The following is a 27500-nucleotide window of genomic DNA, read 5'->3' on the forward strand; positions in this document are numbered from 1 at the left end:
AATGAAAGTGGGGGATTGTAGCGTGCTCAAAAAGGGGGGGAAGGAGCATCTGACCATGTTTTTCTTTCTTAATGGAACTAAGAGATATTTTTACGACCTAAGAAGAGCCTATGCAGTGTTTTCCTAAGGATTACCCAAAATATAAAACTCCAGATGTGTGACCTTTGTTCGACAAGACGGGGGAGAGCCTCCCCAAGAAAATACCAACTGTGCTATCTATGCATAATGAATTATGCATCGCCACCTTCAGATAAGGAGTTCCAGACCCAGTCACTCCCTGCTTTGTTCTCAACAGAGGAACAGAGGAAACTCCTACAAACTGCTGCTTTTCTTGTTTAAAAGGGTGGAAATTTGGACTGGACTAGTTTACACGTAATTTTAAGACGTTTCACATCATTATTACAGAAATCCTCCCGTGGAGCCACAGTGCCACCTAGAGGACATGGATAACGGACACTCTAACGATGTCAACCAGTGATCAGAAAGACTAATGCCACGTGTGTTTTAATGCCTAATCCGATGGTTTAAATTGTACATGTAATAACCAACAGCACCGGGCCCGAACCCGAACAGAACCCAGAACAGAACCTCCACAGAAGCATCCAGAAGCTTCCAGCTGGAACTGCTGCTGGAAAGTTTCTTCGTTAGGACCTTTTCTGGAAGGATCTCTGACCTTGTGGGGACCGGTCGTCTGCTGAGGTTCTGGTTCTGGTTAGACTTCATTACGTCAGGCAGCACAGTATCAGCCGTGAGTGTTTATCTGAAGCTGTTTATTCTTCAACGACAGAAACAATAAAACTGATCAAAGTTTGTACAAAAGTTTAAAAAAAGGCAAACTGCAGAACCTCCTCATCATCGTCCTCGGTTCTGTCTGATCCAGAACCTCCTCCTCCTCTCCCTCGGTTCTGTCTGATCCAGAACCTTCTCCTCCTCTTCCTCGGTTCTGTCTGATCCAGAACCTTCTCCTCCTCTTCCTCGGTTCTGTCTGATCCAGAACCTCCTCCCGTGCAGCAGCTGGACGGCTCGGTTCTGACTAAATACCGTTGGGTCTCAGTAAATAGCCTCGTCCATGTTGTCGTCGCTGTCTCCTCCGAAGTCCTCGCCGTTGTCGAAGTACGACATGATGTAATCCGTCTCCTGATCAATCAATAATATAATAATAATAATCAATAATCTGACCAATAATCTGACCAATAATCTGACCAATAATCTGATCAATAATCTGACCAATAATCTGATTAATAATCTGACCAATAATCTGACCAATAATCTGATCAATAATCTGATTAATAATCTGATCAATAATCTGACCAATAATCTGATCAATAATCTGATCAACAATCTGACCAATAATAATGATCAATAATCTGACCAGTAATCTGATTAATAACCTGATCAATAATCTGATTAATAATCTGACCAATAATCTGACCAATAATCTGATCAATAATAATGATCAATAATCTGATCAATAATCTGACCAATAATCTGATCAATAATAATGATCAATAATCTCACCAGTAATCTGATTAATAACCTGATCAATAATCTGATTAATAATCTGACCAATAATCTGATCAATAATCTGATTAATAATCTGATTAATATTCTGACCAATAATAAGGATCAATAATCTGACCAATAATCTGATCAATAATCTGACCAATAATAAGGATCAATAATCTGACCAATAATAATGATCAATAATCTGATCAATAATCTGATCAATAATCTGACCAATAATCTGATCAATAATCTGACCAATAATAATGATCAATAATCTGATCAATAATCTGACCAATAATCTGATCAATAATCTGACCAATAATCTGATCAATAATAATGATCAATAATCTGACCAATAATAATGATCAATAATAATGATCAATAATCTGATCAATAATCTGACCAATAATAATGATCAATAATAATGATCAATAATCTGATCAATAATCTGACCATTAATAATGATCAATAATCTGATCAATAATAATGATCAATAATCTGATCAATAATCTGATCAATAATCTGACCATAATCATGATCAATAATAATGATCAATAATCTGATCAATAATCTGACCATAATAATGATCAATAATAATGATCAATAATCTGATCAATAATCTGACCAATAATAATGATCAATAATCTGACCATTAATAATGATCAATAATCTGATCAATAATCTGGTCAATAATAATGATCAATAATCTGATCAATAATCTGACCAATAATAATGATCAATAATAATGATCAATAATCTGATCAATAATCTGACCAATAATAATGATCAATAATCTGATCAATAATCTGACCAATAATAATGATCAATAATCTGATCAATAATCTGACCAACAATCTGATCAATAATCTGACCAATAATCTGACCATTAATAATGATCAATAATAATGATCAATGATCTGATCAATAATCTGACCAACAATCTAATCAATAATCTGACCAATAATCTGACCATTAATAATGATCAATAATAATGATCAATAATCTGGTCAATAATCTGACCAATAATAATGATCAATAATCTGATCAATAATCTGATCAATAATCTGACCAATAATAATGATCAATAATAATGATCAATAATCTGACCAATAATAATGATCAATAATCTGATCAATAATCTGACCAATAATAATGATCAATAATCTGACCAATAATCTGACCAACAATCTGATCAATAATCTGACCAATAATCTGACCATTAATAATGATCAATAATAATGATCAATAATCTGATCAATAATCTGACCAATAATAATGATCAATAATCTGATCAATAATCTGACCAATAATAATGATCAATAATCTGACCAATAATAATGATCAATAATCTGATCAATAATCTGACCAATAATCTGATCAATAATCTGACCAACAATCTGACCAATAATCTGACCATTAATAATGATCAATAATAATGATCAATAATCTGATCAATAATCTGACCAATAATAATGATCAATGATCTGACCAATAATCTGACCATTAATGATCAATAATCTGACCAATAATAATGATCAATAATCTGATCAATAATCTGACCAATAATAATGATCAATAATCTGATCAATAATCTGACCAATAATCTGACCATTAATAATGATCAATAATCTGATCAATAATAATGATCAATAATCTGATCAATAATCTGATCAATAATAATGATCAATAATCTGACCAATAATCTGACCATTAATAATGATCAATAATCTGATCAATAATCTGACCAATCTGATCAATAATCTGATCAATAATCTGACCAATAATCTGATCAATAATCTGATCAATAATCTGACCATTAATAATGATCAATAATCTGATCAATAATCTGACCAATAATAATGATCAATAATCTGATCAATAATCTGACCAATAATCTGACCATTAATAATGATCAATAATCTGATCAATAATAATGATCAATAATCTGATCAATAATCTGATCAATAATAATGATCAATAATCTGACCAATAATCTGACCATTAATAATGATCAATAATCTGATCAATAATCTGACCAATAATCTGATCAATAATCTGATCAATAATCTGACCATTAATAATGATCAATAATCTGATCAATAATCTGACCAATAATAATGATCAATAATCTGATCAATAATCTGACCAATAATCTGACCATTAATAATGATCAATAATCTGATCAATAATAATGATCAATAATCTGATCAATAATCTGATCAATAATAATAATCAATAATCTGGTCAATAAACTGACCAATAATAATGATCAATAATCTGATCAATAATCTGATCAATAATAATGATCAATAATCTGACCAATAATCTGACCATTAATAATGATCAATAATCTGATCAATAATCTGATCAATAATAATGATCAATAATCTGATCAATAATCTGATCAATAATAATGATCAATAATAATGATCAATAATCTGACCAATAATCTGACCATTAATAATGATCAATAATCTGATCAATAATCTGACTAATAATAATGATCAATAATCTGATCAATAATCTGACCAATAATCTGACCATTAATAATGATCAATAATCTGATCAATAATCTGACCATTAATAATGATCAATAATCTGATCAATAATCTGACCATTAATAATGATCAATAATCTGATCAATAATCTGACCAATAATCTGACCATTAATAATGATCAATAATCTGATCAATAATAATGATCAATAATCTGATCAATAATCTGATCAATAATAATGATCAATAATCTGACCAATAATCTGATCAATAATAATGATCAATAATCTGACCAATAATCTGACCATTAATAATGATCAATAATCTGACCAATAATCTGACTAATAATAATGATCAATAATCTGACCAATAATCTGATCAATAATAATGATCAATAATCTGACCAATAATCTGATTAATAATAATGATCAATAATCTGACCAATAATCTGATCAATAATAATGATCAATAATCTGACCAATAATCTGACCATTAATAATGATCAATAATCTGATCAATAATCTGATCAATAATAATGATCAATAATCTGACCAATAATCTGACCATTAATAATGATCAATAATCTGATCAATAATCTGATCAATAATAATGATCAATAATCTGACCAATAATCTGACCATTAATAATGATCAATAATCTGATCAATAATCTGACTAATAATAATGATCAATAATCTGATCAATAATCTGACCAATAATCTGATTAATAATCTGATTAATAATCGGACCAATAATCTGATCAATAATAATGATCAATAATCTGATCAATAATAATGATCAATAATCTGATCAATAATCTGACCATTAATAATGATCAATAATCTGATCAATAATCTGATTAGATATGATTTTATCTCAGAAACAATCAGCAGCAGTTTGATGATCAATAAAGTTTCAATTTTCAGTGGAAGCCTCAGATCCATGTGAACTGCTCAGTGATCAGTTCTGTCATCATCTGATCAATAATCACAGATCAATAACCTGTAAGAGTGTTTCTGCCAGTCCGCCCCTCAGGTGAGCTGGGCGCAGAGCAGTGGGTCAGCATCAGCTCACCTGAGCACGTGAGGCTCCGCCTCCTCAACCAGAGAGCCAATCGCCTCAGAGGGACGGTCAGAACCTCAGGACGCCACAGGAAGCCAGTGATGTCACGCTATCAGCTGACGCCAGCTGGTCACATGACACCGGGCTGCAGTTTGACGCTCACCTCTTCGAACTCTTCCTCGTCGTACTCCTCCTCTCCCTCGGCCTCCTCCTCCTCCTGCTTCTTCTTCTCCTCTCCCTCCTCCTCCTCCGAGCTCTGCTGCTCCTCCTTCTTCTCCAGCGTCTGCCGGGACACATTTCACCTGCGTCAGTGACGCTCTGTGACATCATCGCCTGCGTCAGTGACGCTCTGACATCATCGCCTGCGTCAGTGACGCTCTGTGACATCATCGCCTGCGTCAGTGACGCTCTGTGACATCATCGCCTGCGACGACCACGCCGCTGACCGCCCGCGGGTCATCGCCTGGGACGACCACGCCGCTGACCGCGGGTCATCGCCTGGGACGACCGCGCCGCTGACCGCCCGCGGGTCATCGCCTGGGACGACCGCGCCGCTGACCGCCCGCGGGTCATCGCCTGGGACGACCACGCCGCTGACCGCCCGCGGGTCATCGCCTGGGACGACCGCGCCGCTGACCGCGGGTCATCGCCTGGGACGACCGCGCCGCTGACCGCCCGCGGGTCATCGCCTGGGACGACCGCGCCGCTGACCGCGGGTCATCGCCTGGGACGACCGCGCCGCTGACCGCGGGTCATCGTCTGAGACGACCGCGCCGCTGACCGCGGGTCATCGTCTGCGACGACCGCGCCGCTGACCGCGGGTCATCGCCTGAGACGACCGCGCCGCTGACCGCGGGTCATCGCCTGGGACGACCGCGCCGCTGACCGCCCGCGGGTCATCGCCTGGGACGACCGCGCCGCTGACCGCGGGTCATCGTCTGAGACGACCGCGCCGCTGACCGCGGGTCATCGTCTCAGACCTAAATCAGTCAAACTCCAGCTCGCCTCACCTCCAGCCTGAGCAGCACCTCCTCCTTCCCTTTGACCTTCTTCTTCTTCTTCTGACCGGGCTGACCTCCGTCTGAGCGATCCAGCGACACCAACGCATCTGAGGACGCACATTCAGAGTACTGGTGAGAGTATCCAGAGTACTTAGAGTAATCAGATTACTGGTGAGAGTATCCAGAGTACTTAGAGTAATCAGATTACTGGTGAGAGTATCCAGAGTACGGATAAAAATAATCAGAGTACTGGTGAGAGAAGCCACAGTACGGATAAAAGTAATCAGAGTACTGGTGAGAGTATCCAGAGTACTTAGAGTAATCAGATTACTGGTGAGAGAAGCCACAATACGGATAAAAGTAATCAGATTACTGGTGAGAGAAGCCACAGTACGGATAAAAGTAATCAGATTACTGGTGAGAGAAGCCACAGTACGGATAAAAGTAATCAGATTACTGGTGAGAGAAGCCACAGTACGGATAAAAGTAATCAGAGTACTGGTGAGAGTATCCAGAGTACTTAGAGTAATCAGATTACTGGCGAGAGAAGCCACAATACAGATAAAAGTAATCAGATTACTGGTGAGAGTATCCTGACTATGGATAAAAGTAATCAGAGTACTGGTGAGAGAAGCCACAGTACGTATAAAAGTAATCAGAGTACTGATGAGAGAAGTCAGAGTACTTAGAGTAATCAAAGTAATCAGAGTACTGGTGAGAGTATCCTGACTATGGATAAAAGTAATCAGAGTACTGGTGAGAGAAGCCGCAGTACGTATAAAAGTAATCAGAGTACTGATGAGAGAAGTCAGAGTACTTAGAGTAATCAAAGTAATCAGAGTACTGGTGAGAGAAGCCGCAGTACGTATAAAAGTAATCAGAGTACTGATGAGAGAAGTCAGAGTACTTAGAGTAATCAAAGTAATCAGAGTACTGGTGAGAGAAGCCGCAGTAGGGATAAAAGTAATCAAGAGACTGGTGAGAGTGTTCAGAGTACTCAGAGTACTCAGAGTAATCAGAGTACTGACCATCTCTGGGTGGTTTCCTGACATGAACTCGCAGCTCTTTGGGGAACCTCCTCGGGTCTGAAACAACAACAGATTTATTACAGCAGCAGGTAACACCAGTCCTCATCATGTGTGGTTACCATGGATACAAGTGTCCTCATCATGTGTGGTTACCATGGCTACATGTGTCCTCATGTGTGGTTACCATGGATACAAGTGTCCTCATCATGTGTGGTTACCATGGCTACAAGCGTTACCAGAGTCTCACCTGGAGTCCAGCCCATCAGTCCGTCTGTCTGCTCGCTGGCGTGATATTTATCTGAGTACCGCTCCACATCTGGACAGGACACAGACTTTTAAAAACATGTCTGATGATGCCTCAGCTGCTCTTTGGTTATTGATTATTGATCAGTTTGTTGTTCTGTGTGTGACCTCTGTGCGCTGCAGCCGGCTGGATGAAGCACGGCAGACTCCTCATCGCTCCTCTGAAGTCCTGCTTCAGGGCCAACAGGTACTCCGCCTCCTCCCCACCTGTCAGGGGGAGGGGCTTATGCTCCATCACCTGGACAACGCAAGGAGAGTCAACTACAAGGCCCAGAATGCACTGCATTTAGCTCATTTCTGCTGTCAGTTTGTTTATTTCAGCTGTCAGTTTGTTTATTATTCCAGCTGTCAGTTTGTTTATTATTCCAGCTGTCAGTTTGTTTATTATTTCAGATGTCAGTTTGTTTATTATTTCAGATGTCAGTTTGTTTATTATTTCAGCTGTCAGTTTGTTTATTATTCCAGATGTCAGTTTGTTTATTATTTCAGATGTCAGTTTGTTTATTATTTCAGTTGTCAGTTTGTTTATTATTTCAGATGTCAGTTTGTTTATTATTTCAGCTGTCAGTTTGTTTATTATTTCAGCTGTCAGTTTGTTTATTATTTCAGCTGTCAGTTTGTTTATTATTCCAGATGTCAGTTTGTTTATTATTTCAGCTGTCAGTTTGTTTATTATTTCAGCTGTCAGTTTGTTTATTATTCCAGATGTCAGTTTGTTTATTATTCCAGATGTGAGTTTGTTTATTTCAGCTGTCAGTTTGTTTATTATTCCAGCTGTCAGTTTGTTTATTTCAGATGTCAGTTTGTTTATTATTTCAGCTGTCAGTTTGTTTATTATTCCAGCTGTCAGTTTGTTTATTATTCCAGATGTCAGTTTGTTTATTATTCCAGATGTCAGTTTGTTTATTATTTCAGATGTCAGTTTGTTTATTATTTCAGCTGTCAGTTTGTTTATTATTCCAGATGTCAGTTTGTTTATTATTTCAGCTGTCAGTTTGTTTATTATTCCAGCTGTCAGTTTGTTTATTATTCCAGATGTCAGTTTGTTTATTATTTCAGATGTCAGTTTGTTTATTATTTCAGCTGTCAGTTTGTTTATTTCAGCTGTCAGTTTGTTTATTATTTCAGCTGTCAGTTTGTTTATTTCAGCTGTCAGTTTGTTTATTATTCCAGCTGTCAGTTTGTTTATTCCAGATGTCAGTTTGTTATTATTCCAGCTGTCAGTTTGTTTATTATTCCAGCTGTCAGTTTGTTTATTTCAGCTGTCAGTTTGTTTATTATTTCAGCTGTCAGTTTGTTTATTATTCCAGATGTCAGTTTGTTTATTATTTCAGCTGTCAGTTTGTTTATTCCAGATGTCAGTTTGTTATTATTCCAGCTGTCAGTTTGTTTATTTCAGCTGTCAGTTTGTTTATTATTCCAGCTGTCAGTTTGTTTATTATTCCAGATGTCAGTTTGTTTATTATTCCAGATGTCAGTTTGTTTATTATTTCAGATGTCAGTTTGTTTATTATTCCAGCTGTCAGTTTGTTTATTATTCCAGCTGTCAGTTTGTTTATTTCAGATGTCAGTTTGTTTATTTCAGCTGTCAGTTTGTTTATTATTCCAGATGTGAGTTTGTTTATTTCAGCTGTCAGTTTGTTTATTATTCCAGCTGTCAGTTTGTTTATTTCAGATGTCAGTTTGTTTATTATTTCAGATGTCAGTTTGTTTATTATTCCAGCTGTCAGTTTGTTTATTATTCCAGCTGTCAGTTTGTTTATTATTCCAGCTGTCAGTTTGTTTATTTCAGATGTCAGTTTGTTTATTTCAGCTGTCAGTTTGTTTATTATTCCAGATGTGAGTTTGTTTATTTCAGCTGTCAGTTTGTTTATTATTCCAGCTGTCAGTTTGTTTATTATTTCAGATGTCAGTTTGTTTATTATTCCAGCTGTCAGTTTGTTTATTATTCCAGCTGTCAGTTTGTTTATTATTTCAGCTGTAAGTTTGTTTATTATTCCAGCTGTAAGTTTGTTTATTATTCCAGCTGTAAGTTTGTTTATTATTCCAGATGTCAGTTTGTTTATTATTCCAGATGTCAGTTTGTTTATTATTCCAGCTGTCAGTTTGTTTATTATTCCAGCTGTAAGTTTGTTTATTATTCCAGCTGTCAGTTTGTTTATTATTCCAGCTGTCAGTTTGTTTATTATTCCAGCTGTCAGTTTGTTTATTATTCCAGCTGTAAGTTTGTTTATTATTCCAGATGTCAGTTTGTTTATTCCAGATGTCAGTTTGTTTATTATTCCAGATGTCAGTTTGTTTATTATTTCAGATGTCAGTTTGTTTATTATTCCAGATGTCAGTTTGTTTATTATTCCAGCTGTCAGTTTGTTTATTATTTCAGATGTCAGTTTGTTTATTCCAGCTGTCAGTTTGTTTATTATTCCAGCTGTAAGTTTGTTTATTATTCCAGATGTCAGTTTGTTTATTCCAGCTGTAAGTTTGTTTATTATTTCAGATGTCAGTTTGTTTATTATTTCAGATGTCAGTTTGTTTATTATTCCAGCTGTCAGTTTGTTTATTATTCCAGATGTCAGTTTGTTTATTATTTCAGATGTCAGTTTGTTTATTATTTCAGCTGTCAGTTTGTTTATTCCAGCTGTCAGTTTGTTTATTTCAGCTGTCAGTTTGTTTATTATTTCAGATGTCAGTTTGTTTATTTTCCAGATGTCAGTTTGTTTATTATTTCAGCTGTCAGTTTGTTTATTATTCCAGATGTCACTTTGTTTATTATTTCAGCTGTCAGTTTGTTTATTATTTCAGATGTCAGTTTGTTTATTATTTCAGTTGTCAGTTTGTTTATTATTCCAGCTGTAAGTTTGTTTATTATTCCAGCTGTCAGTTTGTTTATTCCAGCTGTCAGTTTGTTTATTATTCCAGCTGTAAGTTTGTTTATTATTTCAGATGTCAGTTTGTTTATTATTCCAGCTGTAAGTTTGTTTATTATTTCAGCTGTCAGTTTGTTTATTATTCCAGATGTCACTTTGTTTATTATTCCAGCTGTAAGTTTGTTTATTATTCCAGATGTCAGTTTGTTTATTTCAGTTGTCAGTTTGTTTATTATTTCAGCTGTCAGTTTGTTTATTATTTCAGATGTCAGTTTGTTTATTATTCCAGCTGTCAGTTTGTTTATTATTCCAGATGTCAGTTTGTTTATTATTCCAGATGTCAGTTTGTTTATTATTTCAGCTGTCAGTTTGTTTATTATTCCAGATGTCAGTTTGTTTATTATTCCAGCTGTCAGTTTGTTTATTATTTCAGATGTCAGTTTGTTTATTATTTCAGATGTCAGTTTGTTTATTATTTCAGCTGTCAGTTTGTTTATTATTCCAGATGTCAGTTTGTTTATTATTTCAGCTGTCAGTTTGTTTATTATTTCAGATGTCAGTTTGTTTATTATTTCAGATGTCAGTTTGTTTATTATTTCAGATGTCAGTTTGTTTATTATTTCAGCTGTCAGTTTGTTTATTATTCCAGCTGTAAGTTTGTTTATTATTCCAGATGTCAGTTTGTTTATTATTTCAGCTGTCAGTTTGTTTATTATTTCAGATGTCAGTTTGTTTATTCCAGCTGTCAGTTTGTTTATTATTCCAGATGTCAGTTTGTTTATTCCAGCTGTCAGTTTGTTTATTATTTCAGATGTCAGTTTGTTTATTATTTCAGATGTCAGTTTGTTTATTCCAGATGTCAGTTTGTTTATTATTTCAGCTGTCAGTTTGTTTATTATTCCAGATGTCAGTTTGTTTATTATTTCAGCTGTGAGTTTGTTTATTTCAGCTGTCAGTTTGTTTATTATTTCAGCTGTCAGTTTGTTTATTCCAGATGTCAGTTTGTTTATTATTTCAGCTGTCAGTTTGTTTATTATTCCAGATGTCAGTTTGTTTATTATTTCAGCTGTCAGTTTGTTTATTATTTCAGCTGTCAGTTTGTTTATTATTCCAGCTGTCAGTTTGTTTATTATTCCAGCTGTAAGTTTGTTTATTATTCCAGATGTCAGTTTGTTTATTATTCCAGATGTCAGTTTGTTTATTATTTCAGATGTCAGTTTGTTTATTATTCCAGCTGTCAGTTTGTTTATTATTCCAGCTGTAAGTTTGTTTATTATTCCAGATGTCAGTTTGTTTATTATTCCAGCTGTCAGTTTGTTTATTATTCCAGCTGTAAGTTTGTTTATTATTCCAGATGTCAGTTTGTTTATTCCAGATGTCAGTTTGTTTATTATTCCAGATGTCAGTTTGTTTATTATTTCAGATGTCAGTTTGTTTATTATTCCAGATGTCAGTTTGTTTATTATTCCAGCTGTCAGTTTGTTTATTATTTCAGATGTCAGTTTGTTTATTCCAGCTGTCAGTTTGTTTATTATTCCAGCTGTAAGTTTGTTTATTATTCCAGATGTCAGTTTGTTTATTCCAGCTGTAAGTTTGTTTATTATTTCAGATGTCAGTTTGTTTATTATTTCAGATGTCAGTTTGTTTATTATTCCAGCTGTCAGTTTGTTTATTATTCCAGATGTCAGTTTGTTTATTATTTCAGATGTCAGTTTGTTTATTATTTCAGCTGTCAGTTTGTTTATTCCAGCTGTCAGTTTGTTTATTTCAGCTGTCAGTTTGTTTATTATTTCAGATGTCAGTTTGTTTATTTTCCAGATGTCAGTTTGTTTATTATTTCAGCTGTCAGTTTGTTTATTATTCCAGATGTCACTTTGTTTATTATTTCAGCTGTCAGTTTGTTTATTATTCCAGCTGTAAGTTTGTTTATTATTTCAGATGTCAGTTTGTTTATTATTCCAGCTGTAAGTTTGTTTATTATTTCAGCTGTCAGTTTGTTTATTATTCCAGATGTCACTTTGTTTATTATTTCAGCTGTCAGTTTGTTTATTATTTCAGATGTCAGTTTGTTTATTATTTCAGTTGTCAGTTTGTTTATTATTCCAGCTGTAAGTTTGTTTATTATTCCAGCTGTCAGTTTGTTTATTCCAGCTGTCAGTTTGTTTATTATTCCAGCTGTAAGTTTGTTTATTATTCCAGATGTCAGTTTGTTTATTTCAGTTGTCAGTTTGTTTATTATTTCAGCTGTCAGTTTGTTTATTATTTCAGATGTCAGTTTGTTTATTATTCCAGCTGTCAGTTTGTTTATTATTCCAGATGTCAGTTTGTTTATTATTCCAGATGTCAGTTTGTTTATTATTTCAGCTGTCAGTTTGTTTATTATTCCAGATGTCAGTTTGTTTATTATTCCAGCTGTCAGTTTGTTTATTATTTCAGATGTCAGTTTGTTTATTATTTCAGATGTCAGTTTGTTTATTATTTCAGCTGTCAGTTTGTTTATTCCAGCTGTCAGTTTGTTTATTTCAGCTGTCAGTTTGTTTATTATTTCAGATGTCAGTTTGTTTATTTTCCAGATGTCAGTTTGTTTATTATTTCAGCTGTCAGTTTGTTTATTATTCCAGATGTCACTTTGTTTATTATTTCAGCTGTCAGTTTGTTTATTATTCCAGCTGTAAGTTTGTTTATTATTTCAGATGTCAGTTTGTTTATTATTCCAGCTGTAAGTTTGTTTATTATTTCAGCTGTCAGTTTGTTTATTATTCCAGATGTCACTTTGTTTATTATTTCAGCTGTCAGTTTGTTTATTATTTCAGATGTCAGTTTGTTTATTATTTCAGTTGTCAGTTTGTTTATTATTCCAGCTGTAAGTTTGTTTATTATTCCAGCTGTCAGTTTGTTTATTCCAGCTGTCAGTTTGTTTATTATTCCAGCTGTAAGTTTGTTTATTATTCCAGATGTCAGTTTGTTTATTTCAGTTGTCAGTTTGTTTATTATTTCAGCTGTCAGTTTGTTTATTATTTCAGATGTCAGTTTGTTTATTATTCCAGCTGTCAGTTTGTTTATTATTCCAGATGTCAGTTTGTTTATTATTCCAGATGTCAGTTTGTTTATTATTTCAGCTGTCAGTTTGTTTATTATTCCAGATGTCAGTTTGTTTATTATTCCAGCTGTCAGTTTGTTTATTATTTCAGATGTCAGTTTGTTTATTATTTCAGATGTCAGTTTGTTTATTATTTCAGCTGTCAGTTTGTTTATTATTCCAGATGTCAGTTTGTTTATTATTTCAGCTGTCAGTTTGTTTATTATTTCAGATGTCAGTTTGTTTATTATTTCAGATGTCAGTTTGTTTATTATTTCAGATGTCAGTTTGTTTATTATTTCAGCTGTCAGTTTGTTTATTATTCCAGCTGTAAGTTTGTTTATTATTCCAGATGTCAGTTTGTTTATTATTTCAGCTGTCAGTTTGTTTATTATTTCAGATGTCAGTTTGTTTATTCCAGCTGTCAGTTTGTTTATTATTCCAGATGTCAGTTTGTTTATTCCAGCTGTCAGTTTGTTTATTATTTCAGATGTCAGTTTGTTTATTATTTCAGATGTCAGTTTGTTTATTCCAGATGTCAGTTTGTTTATTATTTCAGCTGTCAGTTTGTTTATTATTCCAGATGTCAGTTTGTTTATTATTTCAGCTGTGAGTTTGTTTATTTCAGCTGTCAGTTTGTTTATTATTTCAGCTGTCAGTTTGTTTATTCCAGATGTCAGTTTGTTTATTATTTCAGCTGTCAGTTTGTTTATTATTCCAGATGTCAGTTTGTTTATTATTTCAGATGTCAGTTTGTTTATTATTTCAGCTGTCAGTTTGTTTATTATTCCAGCTGTCAGTTTGTTTATTATTCCAGATGTCAGTTTGTTTATTATTTCAGATGTCAGTTTGTTTATTATTCCAGCTGTCAGTTTGTTTATTCCAGCTGTCAGTTTGTTTATTATTTCAGATGTCAGTTTGTTTATTATTTCAGATGTCAGTTTGTTTATTCCAGATGTCAGTTTGTTTATTATTTCAGCTGTCAGTTTGTTTATTATTCCAGCTGTCAGTTTGTTTATTATTCCAGATGTCAGTTTGTTTATTATTTCAGATGTCAGTTTGTTTATTATTTCAGCTGTCAGTTTGTTTATTCCAGATGTCAGTTTGTTTATTATTTCAGCTGTCAGTTTGTTTATTATTCCAGATGTCAGTTTGTTTATTATTTCAGATGTCAGTTTGTTTATTATTTCAGCTGTCAGTTTGTTTATTATTCCAGCTGTCAGTTTGTTTATTATTCCAGATGTCAGTTTGTTTATTATTTCAGATGTCAGTTTGTTTATTATTTCAGATGTCAGTTTGTTTATTCCAGCTGTCAGTTTGTTTATTATTCCAGATGTCAGTTTGTTTATTCCAGCTGTCAGTTTGTTTATTATTTCAGATGTCAGTTTGTTTATTATTTCAGCTGTCAGTTTGTTTATTATTTCAGATGTCAGTTTGTTTATTATTTCAGATGTCAGTTTGTTTATTATTTCAGCTGTCAGTTTGTTTATTCCAGATGTCAGTTTGTTTATTATTTCAGCTGTCAGTTTGTTTATTATTCCAGATGTCAGTTTGTTTATTATTTCAGCTGTCAGTTTGTTTATTATTTCAGCTGTCAGTTTGTTTATTATTTCAGATGTCAGTTTGTTTATTATTTCAGATGTCAGTTTGTTTATTATTTCAGCTGTCAGTTTGTTTATTCCAGCTGTCAGTTTGTTTATTATTTCAGATGTCAGTTTGTTATTATTCCAGCTGTCAGTTTGTTTATTATTTCAGCTGTCAGTTTGTTTATTATTTCAGCTGTCAGTTTGTTTATTATTCCAGATGTCAGTTTGTTTATTATTTCAGATGTCAGTTTGTTTATTATTCCAGCTGTAAGTTTTATTATTCCAGATGTCAGTTTGTTTATTATTCCAGATGTCAGTTTGTTTATTATTTCAGATGTCAGTTTGTTTATTATTTCAGCTGTCAGTTTGTTTATTATTCCAGATGTCAGTTTGTTTATTATTTCAGATGTCAGTTTGTTTATTATTTCAGCTGTCAGTTTGTTTATTATTTCAGATGTCAGTTTGTTTATTATTCCAGCTGTAAGTTTTATTATTCCAGATGTCAGTTTGTTTATTATTCCAGATGTCAGTTTGTTTATTATTTCAGATGTCAGTTTGTTTATTCCAGCTGTCAGTTTGTTTATTCCAGATGTCAGTTTGTTTATTATTTCAGCTGTCAGTTTGTTTATTATTCCAGATGTCAGTTTGTTTATTATTTCAGATGTCAGTTTGTTTATTATTTCAGATGTCAGTTTGTTTATTATTTCAGCTGTCAGTTTGTTTATTATTTCAGCTGTCAGTTTGTTATTATTCCAGCTGTCAGTTTGTTTATTATTTCAGCTGTCAGTTTGTTTATTCCAGATGTCAGTTTGTTTATTATTTCAGCTGTCAGTTTGTTTATTCCAGCTGTCAGTTTGTTTATTATTTCAGATGTCAGTTTGTTTATTATTTCAGCTGTCAGTTTGTTTATTCCAGCTGTCAGTTTGTTTATTATTTCAGATGTCAGTTTGTTTACTATTTCAGATGTCAGTTTGTTTATTATTTCAGCTGTCAGTTTGTTTATTCCAGCTGTCAGTTTGTTTATTATTTCAGCTGTCAGTTTGTTTATTCCAGCTGTCAGTTTGTTTATTCCAGCTGTCAGTTTGTTTATTATTCCAGCTGTCAGTTTGTTTATTATTTCAGATGTCAGTTTGTTTATTATTTCAGCTGTCAGTTTGTTTATTATTCCAGCTGTAAGTTTGTTTATTATTCCAGATGTCAGTTTGTTTATTATTTCAGCTGTCAGTTTGTTTATTATTTCAGATGTCAGTTTGTTTATTATTTCAGATGTCAGTTTGTTTATTATTTCAGCTGTCAGTTTGTTTATTATTTCAGATGTCAGTTTGTTTATTATTTCAGCTGTCAGTTTGTTTATTATTCCAGATGTCAGTTTGTTTATTATTTCAGATGTCAGTTTGTTTATTATTTCAGCTGTCAGTTTGTTTATTATTTCAGCTGTCAGTTTGTTTATTATTTCAGATGTCAGTTTGTTTATTATTCCAGATGTCAGTTTGTTTATTATTTCAGATGTCAGTTTGTTTATTATTTCAGATGTCAGTTTGTTTATTATTTCAGCTGTCAGTTTGTTTATTATTCCAGCTGTCAGTTTGTTTATTATTTCAGCTGTCAGTTTGTTTATTATTTCAGCTGTCAGTTTGTCTATTATTTCAGATGTCAGTTTGTTTATTATTTCAGCTGTCAGTTTGTTTATTATTTCAGCTGTCAGTTTGTTTATTATTCCAGATGTCAGTTTGTTTATTATTTCAGCTGTCAGTTTGTTTATTATTCCAGCTGTCAGTTTGTTTATTCCAGCTGTCAGTTTGTTTATTCCAGCTGTCAGTTTGTTTATTATTTCAGATGTCAGTTTGTTTATTATTCCAGCTGTCAGTTTGTTTATTATTCCAGCTGTCAGTTTGTTTATTATTTCAGCTGTCAGTTTGTTTATTATTTCAGCTGTCAGTTTGTTTATTATTCCAGCTGTCAGTTTGTTTATTATTTCAGATGTCAGTTTGTTTATTATTCCAGCTGTCAGTTTGTTTATTATTTCAGATGTCAGTTTGTTTATTATTTCAGCTGTCAGTTTGTTTATTATTCCAGCTGTCAGTTTGTTTATTCCAGCTGTCAGTTTGTTTATTATTTCAGCTGTCAGTTTGTTTATTCCAGCTGTCAGTTTGTTTATTATTTCAGCTGTCAGTTTGTTTATTATTCCAGCTGTCAGTTTGTTTATTATTTCAGCTGTCAGTTTGTTTATTATTCCAGATGTCACTTTGTTTATTATTTCAGCTGTCAGTTTGTTTATTATTTCAGATGTCAGTTTGTTTATTATTTCAGATGTCAGTTTGTTTATTATTCCAGCTGTAAGTTTGTTTATTATTCCAGCTGTCAGTTTGTTTATTATTTCAGATGTCAGTTTGTTTATTATTCCAGCTGTAAGTTTGTTTATTATTCCAGCTGTCAGTTTGTTTATTCCAGCTGTCAGTTTGTTTATTATTCCAGCTGTCAGTTTGTTTATTATTCCAGCTGTCAGTTTGTTTATTATTCCAGCTGTCAGTTTGTTTATTATTCCAGCTGTAAGTTTGTTTATTATTCCAGCTGTCAGTTTGTTTATTCCAGCTGTCAGTTTGTTTATTATTCCAGCTGTAAGTTTGTTTATTATTCCAGCTGTCAGTTTGTTTATTCCAGCTGTCAGTTTGTTTATTATTCCAGCTGTCAGTTTGTTTATTATTCCAGCTGTCAGTTTGTTTATTATTTCAGCTGTCAGTTTGTTTATTATTCCAGATGTCAGTTTGTTTATTATTCCAGCTGTCAGTTTGTTTATTATTTCAGATGTCAGTTTGTTTATTATTTCAGATGTCAGTTTGTTTATTATTCCAGATGTCAGTTTGTTTATTATTCCAGCTGTCAGTTTGTTTATTATTTCAGCTGTCAGTTTGTTTATTATTTCAGCTGTCAGTTTGTTTATTATTCCAGATGTCAGTTTGTTTATTATTCCAGCTGTCAGTTTGTTTATTATTTCAGCTGTCAGTTTGTTTATTATTTCAGCTGTCAGTTTGTTTATTATTCCAGCTGTCAGTTTGTTTATTATTTCAGCTGTCAGTTTGTTTATTATTTCAGATGTCAGTTTGTTTATTATTTCAGCTGTCAGTTTGTTTATTATTCCAGATGTCAGTTTGTTTATTATTTCAGCTGTCAGTTTGTTTATTATTTCAGATGTCAGTTTGTTTATTATTTCAGCTGTCAGTTTGTTTATTATTCCAGATGTCAGTTTGTTTATTATTTCAGCTGTCAGTTTGTTTATTATTTCAGATGTCAGTTTGTTTATTATTTCAGCTGTCAGTTTGTTTATTATTCCAGCTGTCAGTTTGTTTATTATTTCAGCTGTCAGTTTGTTTATTATTTCAGATGTCAGTTTGTTTATTATTTCAGTTGTAAGTTTGTTTATTATTTCAGCTGTAAGTTTGTTTATTATTCCAGATGTCAGTTTGTTTATTATTTCAGCTGTCAGTTTGTTTATTATTCCAGATGTCAGTTTGTTTATTATTCCAGATGTCAGTTTGTTTATTATTTCAGCTGTCAGTTTGTTTATTATTCCAGATGTCAGTTTGTTTATTATTTCAGCTGTCAGTTTGTTTATTATTTCAGATGTCAGTTTGTTTATTATTTCAGTTGTCAGTTTGTTTATTATTCCAGCTGTAAGTTTGTTTATTATTCCAGATGTCAGTTTGTTTATTATTTCAGATGTCAGTTTGTTTATTATTTCAGCTGTCAGTTTGTTTATTCCAGATGTCAGTTTGTTTATTATTTCAGCTGTCAGTTTGTTTATTATTCCAGATGTCAGTTTGTTTATTATTCCAGATGTCAGTTTGTTTATTATTCCAGATGTCAGTTTGTTTATTCCAGCTGTCAGTTTGTTTATTATTCCAGATGTCAGTTTGTTTATTCCAGCTGTCAGTTTGTTTATTATTTCAGATGTCAGTTTGTTTATTATTTCAGATGTCAGTTTGTTTATTATTTCAGATGTCAGTTTGTTTATTATTTCAGATGTCAGTTTGTCTATTATTTCAGCTGTCAGTTTGTTTATTATTCCAGATGTCAGTTTGTTTATTATTCCAGCTGTAAGTTTGTTATTATTCCAGCTGTCAGTTTGTCTATTATTTCAGATGTCAGTTTGTTTATTATTTCAGATGTCAGTTTGTTTATTCCAGCTGTCAGTTTGTTTATTATTCCAGATGTCAGTTTGTTTATTCCAGCTGTCAGTTTGTTTATTATTTCAGATGTCAGTTTGTTTATTATTTCAGATGTCAGTTTGTTTATTATTTCAGCTGTCAGTTTGTTTATTATTTCAGCTGTCAGTTTGTTTATTATTTCAGCTGTCAGTTTGTTATTATTCCAGCTGTCAGTTTGTTTATTATTTCAGCTGTCAGTTTGTTTATTATTTCAGCTGTCAGTTTGTTTATTATTTCAGCTGTCAGTTTGTCTATTATTTCAGATGTCAGTTTGTTTATTATTTCAGCTGTCAGTTTGTTTATTATTCCAGATGTCAGTTTGTTTATTATTTCAGCTGTCAGTTTGTTTATTATTTCAGCTGTCAGTTTGTTTATTCCAGCTGTCAGTTTGTTTATTATTTCAGCTGTCAGTTTGTTTATTATTTCAGCTGTCAGTTTGTTTATTATTTCAGCTGTCAGTTTGTTTATTATTCCAGCTGTCAGTTTGTTTATTATTTCAGCTGTCAGTTTGTTTATTATTTCAGCTGTCAGTTTGTTTATTCCAGCTGTCAGTTTGTTTATTATTTCAGCTGTCAGTTTGTTTATTCCAGCTGTCAGTTTGTTTATTATTTCAGCTGTCAGTTTGTTTATTCCAGCTGTCAGTTTGTTTATTATTTCAGCTGTCAGTTTGTTTATTATTTCAGCTGTCAGTTTGTTTATTATTCCAGCTGTCAGTTTGTTTATTATTTCAGCTGTCAGTTTGTTTATTATTTCAGCTGTCAGTTTGTTTATTATTTCAGATGTCAGTTTGTTTATTATTCCAGCTGTCAGTTTGTCTATTATTTCAGATGTCAGTTTGTTTATTATTCCAGCTGTCAGTTTGTTTATTATTTCAGCTGTCAGTTTGTTTATTCCAGCTGTCAGTTTGTTTATTCCAGATGTCAGTTTGTTTATTCCAGATGTCAGTTTGTTTATTATTTCAGATGTCAGTTTGTTTATTATTCCAGCTGTCAGTTTGTTTATTCCAGCTGTCAGTTTGTTTATTCCAGATGTCAGTTTGTTTATTATTTCAGATGTCAGTTTGTTTATTATTCCAGCTGTCAGTTTGTTTATTATTCCAGCTGTCAGTTTGTTTATTATTTCAGCTGTCAGTTTGTTTATTAATTCAGATGTCAGTTTGTTTATTATTTCAAATGTCAGTTTGTTTATTATTTCAGCTGTCAGTTTGTTTATTATTTCAGCTGTCAGTTTGTTTATTCCAGCTGTCAGTTTGTTTATTATTTCAGCTGTCAGTTTGTTTATTCCAGCTGTCAGTTTGTTTATTATTTCAGCTGTCAGTTTGTTTATTATTCCAGCTGTCAGTTTGTCTATTATTTCAGATGTCAGTTTGTTTATTATTTCAGCTGTCAGTTTGTTTATTATTTCAGCTGTCAGTTTGTTTATTATTTCAGATGTCAGTTTGTTTATTATTCCAGCTGTCAGTTTGTTTATTATTCCAGCTGTCAGTTTGTTTATTATTTCAGATGTCAGTTTGTTTATTATTTCAGCTGTCAGTTTGTTTATTATTTCAGCTGTCAGTTTGTTTATTATTTCAGCTGTCAGTTTGTTTATTCCAGCTGTCAGTTTGTTTATTATTTCAGCTGTCAGTTTGTTTATTCCAGCTGTCAGTTTGTTTATTATTTCAGCTGTCAGTTTGTTTATTATTTCAGCTGTCAGTTTGTTTATTATTCCAGCTGTCAGTTTGTTTATTATTTCAGCTGTCAGTTTGTTTATTATTTCAGCTGTCAGTTTGTTTATTATTTCAGATGTCAGTTTGTTTATTATTCCAGCTGTCAGTTTGTCTATTATTTCAGATGTCAGTTTGTTTATTATTCCAGCTGTCAGTTTGTTTATTATTTCAGCTGTCAGTTTGTTTATTCCAGCTGTCAGTTTGTTTATTCCAGATGTCAGTTTGTTTATTCCAGATGTCAGTTTGTTTATTATTTCAGATGTCAGTTTGTTTATTATTCCAGCTGTCAGTTTGTTTATTCCAGCTGTCAGTTTGTTTATTCCAGATGTCAGTTTGTTTATTATTTCAGATGTCAGTTTGTTTATTATTCCAGCTGTCAGTTTGTTTATTATTCCAGCTGTCAGTTTGTTTATTATTTCAGATGTCAGTTTGTTTATTATTCCAGCTGTCAGTTTGTTTATTCCAGATGTCAGTTTGTTTATTCCAGATGTCAGTTTGTTTATTCCAGATGTCAGTTTGTTTATTCCAGATGTTGCTACACCTGCATGTACTCGTCTGCCCTGCCACACTCAGAGGAGAACACAGGAGGAGAGGTTCAGGGATTAAATAGGCGGAGCTTACGAGAGGTTCAGGGATTAAAGAGGCGGAGCTTACGAGAGGTTCAGGGATTAAAGAGGCGGAGCTTACGAGAGGTTCAGGGATTAAAGAGGCGGAGCTTACGAGAGGTTCAGGGATTAAAGAGGCGGAGCTTACAGGAAACACAGGTGTCGGCTGCTGCATGGACGGAGGCAGAGGGTCTCCTCTGCTGATGCCGATGGCGTCCCCACAGAAACCCGCCATCCTGCGGCCGCGCCCACGACCTGCCATCCCTGCTGCTCCTCAGACCGGGCCGGGTCGGGTCGGGTGGTTGGAGGTGTTTCTGGATCCTGGCAGGATAAACAGGACAGAACAGATCGGTTCAGGTTCTGATTGATCTGTGGGCAGGCAGCAGGATTATTGATCGTCAGTGTTCTGATAGAATGATTGGCTCTCTGTGTTTCTGTGTTATGGTGACAGGTGGTTTCTCGTCTCTCCGGTACCACTCGAACAGGGCCGTTTCCAGCTTTGTGGGGGCCCTAAGCGAGATGCTGTTTGGGGCCCCAGTTTGTCAAACTCCAACAAAGAGATCCGAACCCTTCAGATGGAGCTAAGATCTGTAGATCTGTTCCACTTCATGAGCAAACAGGCTCAAAGGAAACATCTGAAGTTGAGCCACTCAGGAAGTCAAAGTGATAAAAAAACTGTCCCACAGAGAAAACAACAATAAATAAAACAGATTTAAAAAGATATTAAACATTGTAATGTGGAGCGTCCCTTTAAAGCTCTCACCCAATCACAAAGCTGTCACTTTGAAGAAGTTCCTGCATTAGTTACACTTTACTGTACGAGTTAAAGAGAAATGATCCGCAGCCACAATATTCTACAATAAGCAACACGATGCCCAATATTTATATATATTGCTTAAAAAAAAAACTTTAAAATATTTTCTTTAATTATAAACAACAGCACACTTCTAATCAGAGGCCTATGAAATACACACCAAACTTATTCATTTATCCTCAGGAATGCTGAGATAATGTTAAATATCTGAGAGACTGAATGATGACGTAGCAGGACAGTTGATAGACTCAGATCTGACTTCCAGCAGCCACATCAAAGCTGTCACCAAGGCAGCTTTCTACCACCACAGAAACATCAAGAGAATTAAAGGTTTCCAGGAGAAACTCCTCCATGCATTCATCTCCAGCAGACTCCATCACTGTAACTTTTAACTGGACTTCCCACAAAGAGCATTAAACATCTGCAGCTCATCCAGAACGCTGCTGCTGGAGTTTAACCCGGACTAAGAGATCTGAACACATCACAGCAGCTTTAAAATCTTTACTCTGGCTTCCAGTCAGTCACAGAATAGATTTTAAAAGCCTGCTGATGGTTTACAATCTGTGATCTGTTCAGAGAATATAAAGCCAGCAGAGCTCTTAGATCCAAGGACTCAGGTCAGCTGGTCCAGTCCAGAGTCCAGACTAAACATGGAGAAGCAGCATTTAGCTGTTATGCTGCCAACAAGTGGAACAAACTGCCAGTGGAGATTAAACTTTCACCAAATGGAGACATTTTTAAATCCAGGTTAAAAACATTTCTGTTCTCATGTGTCTATGCATGAAATCTGCACGCTATCTTTGAACTTATATGGACTGTTGCTGGTTTTTAAATTAATTTTAATGATTTTATTTCTTTCTCTTTATAATCTTTTATGTATTTTTAATGCTTCTTACACTCCCTGCTGCAATGCTTTTATTTTATGTGAAGTACTTTGAATTGTTTGTACATGAAATTTGCTAAATAAATAAATTTGATTTGACTGTTAGCTGTTGTTAGCCTGTTAGCTGTTGTTAGCCTGTTAGCTGTTGTTAGCCGGTTAGCTGTTGTTAGCCTGTTAGCGGGTGTTCGCCTGTTAGCGGATGTTAGCCTGTTAGCTGCTGTCAGCCTGTTAGCTGGTGTTAGCCTGTTAGCTGTTGTTAGCCTTTTAGCAGGTGTTCGCCTGTTAGCGGATGTTAGCTGTTGTTAGCCTGTTAGCTGCTGTTAGCCTGTTAGCTTCTCTTTCTCTGACCTTCAGCGTGTTTCCGGGACTAACTGTCCTGCTGCGAGTGTTTCCCTCTGCTGCGTCTCATCTTTTCCTCAGACCTTCAACCCGATAAGCGTTCGTGTTTCTAGCGGATCAGTCTCTGTTTACATCCAGCAGCCCGCCATCACGGCTTCTTCTTCTTCTTCTTCTTCGGCAGCGAGTGACGGCGGCCCGCCGGCGCCCCCTGCAGGTCAGAGCGGTCACTGCAGCTGGTTCCTCCTTTCAATGTAAATGTGCTTTATTTCTACAGCCCTTTACAGACAATCCTTACTGTGCACCAAAGTGCTACAGCAGGTAATAAATACAGAGAAGAAGAAGTAAAAACAAATCTACAACACCTCCCCTCTGGCTGGAAGAGAACTTCAAGCTCAATAGGCTTGAAGTCTCTCCTAAAAAACAATAACAAAAAAAAAACTCTTCATACTGTAGATTTGTATATACCTAATGTTTATTCACTATTTTTATTTTATTTTAATTTTTTTTATTTTATTTAATTCTATTTTATTTGCTTGTTTTCACTTTAATTGTTTACATATCTTTTACTGTATGCTGCTGCAACACAACAATTTTCCAAATGGGGATGAATAAAGTACTTATCTATCTATCTATCTATCTATCTATCTATCTATCTATCTATCTATCTATCTATCTATCTATCTATCTATCTATCTATCTATCTAAAAACAGTAAAAGAACAGTGAAAGCAATAAAATACAACAAAATCAAATGAGAAAAATAAGATAAAAGTGTCATCATACTACTGGGTATTAAAGCCATCCTAAATAAGCAGTTTTTTAGCCCAGATGTGAAGAGGCCCAGGTCAGAAATAAGACGCAGCTGGACGGGGGGCTTATTCCAGAGCCTGGGGGCAGCTTTGGGAAAAGGCTCGCTCACCCCAGGGTTTGTATTCTGACCTGGGCACTTCCAGCAGAAACTGATCTGTTGGCCTCAGAGCTCTACCAGGACTGTTAAAGCTCAGATAAATACGACGGGCCGAGATCGTTAAGAGCTTTAAAAATAAACATTATAAGTTTAAAATCAGTTCTCTAAAGGACAGGAAGCCGATGGAGGGAGTTAAGACCAGGAGTGATGTGCACACGTCTGTTGGTGTTGGTTAAAAGACGGGCAGCAGCATTCTGCACCAGCTGAAGGCGACTGAGAGAAGACTGGGAGACGTGGATGGCTTTCTCAAGGTCATTACGACTTAAAAACATTTAAACTTTGGCCAGGAGACGCACCTGGAGAAAACTAGTCCTGACGACATTGTTCATGTGTTTGTCCGACCTCAGATCAAAGGTCAAAGGTCACTCCCAGACTTCTGACGGTTGAACTGAGCTTTGAAGACGAGGTGCCAAAGCCAGCCGTCACAGTGTCCCCGAACACATTCAGTTCTGTCATCATTTAAATGGAGAACACTTTGGGCCGACCACTGCTTAATATCAGCGATACAATTAAACACAGAACATTGTGCACTGTTACTGTTTGGCTTCAATGGAAGATAAATGTGTAAATCGTCTGCATAACGGTGGACAGAAAGGTTGTGCCGGGCTATAACTGACCCAAGTGGTAGCATGTACAATGAGAAGAGGATAGGGCCAAGAATAGATCCCTGAGGGACTCCACAGGAGAGAGGAGCACTGGAAGAGGAAAGTTCACCAACCATGACGGAGAAGGTTCTACTGGACAAGTAAGACGCAAACAACTTCAATGCAGGGCTGTGGAGTCCAACATAATTACTGAGATGTGACAGGAGGACTGCATGGTCCACCATGTCAAATCTGAAGTTTAGAGTTCAGAGTCTGCGTCTGAAGGACTGAAACTGACCAGGAGAGGAACCAGGTGAGGGACCAGGTGAGGAACCAGGAGAGGGACCAGGTGAGGGACCAGGAGAGGGACCAGGAGAGGGACCAGGTGAGGGACCAGGAGAGGGACCAGGAGAGGGACCAGGTGAGGGACCAGGAGAGGGACCAGGAGAGGGACCAGGTGAGGGACCAGGAGAGGGACCAGGAGAGGGACCAGGTGAGGGACCAGGAGAGGGACCAGGAGAGGGACCAGGAGAGGGACCAGGAGAGGGACCAGGTGAGGGACCAGGTGAGGGACCAGGAGAGGGACCAGGAGAGGGACCAGGTGAGGGACCAGGAGAGGGACCAGGAGAGGGACCAGGTGAGGGATCAGGAGAGGAACCAGGAGAGGGACCAGGTGAGGGACCAGGAGAGGGACCAGGAGAGGGACCAGGTGAGGGACCAGGAGAGGGACCAGGAGAGGGACCAGGAGAGGGACCAGGAAAGGAACCAGGAGAGGGACCAGGAGAGGGACCAGGAGAGGGACCAGGTGAGGGACCAGGAGAGGGACCAGGAGAGGGACCAGGTAAGGAACCAGGAGAGGGACCAGGTGAGGGACCAGGTGAGGGACCAGGAGAGGGACCAGGTGAGGGACCAGGAGAAGGACCAGGAGAGGGACCAGGAGAGGGACCAGGAAAGGAACCAGGAGAGGGACCAGGTGAGGGACCAGGTGAGGGACCAGGAGAGGGACCAGGTAAGGGACCAGGAGAGGGACCAGGAGAGGGAGCAGGTGAGGGACCAGGAGAGGGACCAGGAGAGGGACCAGGAGAGGGACCAGGTGAGGGACCGGGAGAGGGACCAGGAGAGGGACCAGGAGAGGGACCAGGAGAGGGACCAGGAGAGGGACCAGGAGAAGAACCAGGAGAGGGACCAGGAGAGGGACCAGGTGAGGGACCAGGAGAGGGACCAGGAGAGGGACCAGGAGAGGGACCAGGTAAGGAACCAGGAGAGGGACCAGGTGAGGGACCAGGTGAGGGACCAGGAGAAGGACCAGGAGAGGGACCAGGAGAGGGACCAGGAGAGGGACCAGGAAAGGAACCAGGAGAGGGACCAGGTGAGGGACCAGGTGAGGGACCAGGAGAGGGACCAGGTAAGGAACCAGGTGAGGGACCAGGAGAGGGACCAGGAGAGGGACCAGGAGAGGGACCAGGTGAGGGACCAGGAGAGGGACCAGGAGAGGGACCAGGTGAGGGACCAGGAAAGGAACCAGGAGAGGGACCAGGTGAGGGACCAGGTGAGGGACCAGGAGAGGGACCGGGAGACGGACCAGGTGAGGGACCAGGAGAGGGACCAGGAGAGGGACCAGGAGAGGGACCAGGAGAGGGACCAGGAGAGGGACCAGGAAAGGAACCAGGAGAGGGACCAGGAGAGGGACCAGGAAATGAACCAGGAGAGGGACCAGGTGAGGGACCAGGAGAGGGACCAGGAGAGGAACCAGGAAATGAACCAGGAGAGGGACCAGGTGAGGGACCAGGAGAGGGACCAGGAGAGGAACCAGGAGAGGGACCGGGAGAGGGACCGGGAGACGGACCAGGTGAGGGACCAGGAGGTGGACCAGGAGAGGGACCAGGAGAGGGACCAGGAGAGGGACCAGGTGAGGGACCAGGAGAGGGACCAGGAGAGGAACCAGGAGACGGACCAGGTGAGGGACCAGGAGAGGGACCAGGAGAGGGACCAGGAGAGGAACCAGGAGATGGACCAGGTGAGGGACCAGGAGAGGGACCAGGAGACGGACCAGGTGAGGGACCAGGAGAGGAACCAGTAGAGGAACCAGGTGAGGGACCAGGAGAGGAACCAGGAGAGGGACCAGGTGAGGGACCAGGAGAGGGACCAGGTGAGGGACCAGGTGAGGGACCAGGTGAGGGACCAGGAGAGGGACCAGGAGAGGGACCAGGAGACGGACCAAGAGAGGGACCAGGAGAGGGACCAGGTGAGGGACCAGGAGAGGGACCAGGAGAGGAACCAGGAGAGGAACCAGGTGAGGAACCAGGAGAGGGACCAGGTGAGGGACCAGGAGAGGGACCAGGAGAGGGACCAGGAGACGGACCAAGAGAGGGACCAGGAGAGGGACCAGGTGAGGGACCAGGAGAGGGACCAGGAGAGGAACCAGGAGAGGAACCAGGTGAGGAACCAGGAGAGGGACCAGGTGAGGGAC

At 37.0% G+C, this 27500-nt stretch overlaps 2 protein-coding genes across 2 annotated transcripts in view; one reads left to right on the forward strand and one right to left on the reverse strand.

The window, feature by feature from the left end:
• Positions 1-530: 530 nt before the first annotated feature.
• Positions 531-23676, reverse strand: polr3glb (RNA polymerase III subunit GL b). Its single transcript, XM_075466428.1, has 8 exons — positions 23490-23676; positions 21593-21765; positions 7503-7632; positions 7339-7407; positions 7092-7148; positions 6073-6170; positions 5226-5345; positions 531-1137 (listed from the first exon to the last, which is right to left on the reverse strand). The coding sequence occupies exons 2-8, from the start codon at positions 21704-21706 to the stop codon at positions 1051-1053; spliced, it is 675 nt and encodes a 224-aa protein (XP_075322543.1). The 5' UTR covers positions 21707-21765; positions 23490-23676; the 3' UTR covers positions 531-1050.
• A 3050-nt stretch (positions 23677-26726) lies between these two features.
• LOC142380625 (immunoglobulin superfamily DCC subclass member 3) overlaps positions 26727-27500 on the forward strand; it is a 26972-nt gene continuing 26198 nt past the window's right edge. The window contains exons 1-2 of the mRNA XM_075466541.1: positions 26727-26879; positions 26952-27083. Of these exons, the coding sequence (XP_075322656.1) occupies positions 26727-26879; positions 26952-27083 (285 nt within the window). The remainder of the gene's footprint in view (positions 26880-26951; positions 27084-27500) is intronic.

The sequence above is a fragment of the Odontesthes bonariensis genome, chromosome 5 (genome assembly GCF_027942865.1).
Source record: "Odontesthes bonariensis isolate fOdoBon6 chromosome 5, fOdoBon6.hap1, whole genome shotgun sequence".
Taxonomy (NCBI): domain Eukaryota; kingdom Metazoa; phylum Chordata; class Actinopteri; order Atheriniformes; family Atherinopsidae; genus Odontesthes; species Odontesthes bonariensis.

What these genes read in the sequence shown, in the direction of transcription:
- polr3glb (XM_075466428.1), bottom strand. Translation starts at nt 21,706, where the DNA reads ATGGCAGGTCGTGGGCGCGGCCGCAGGATGGCGGGTTTCTGTGGGGAC. An exon ending in ACTGATGGGCTGGACTCCAG is followed by an intron (nt 7,149 to 7,338) that starts GTGAGACTCTGG and finishes TTGTTGTTTCAG; the next exon opens with ACCCGAGGAGGTTCCCCAAA. An exon ending in CAGGAAACCACCCAGAGATG is followed by an intron (nt 6,171 to 7,091) that starts GTCAGTACTCTG and finishes GTGCGTCCTCAG; the next exon opens with ATGCGTTGGTGTCGCTGGAT.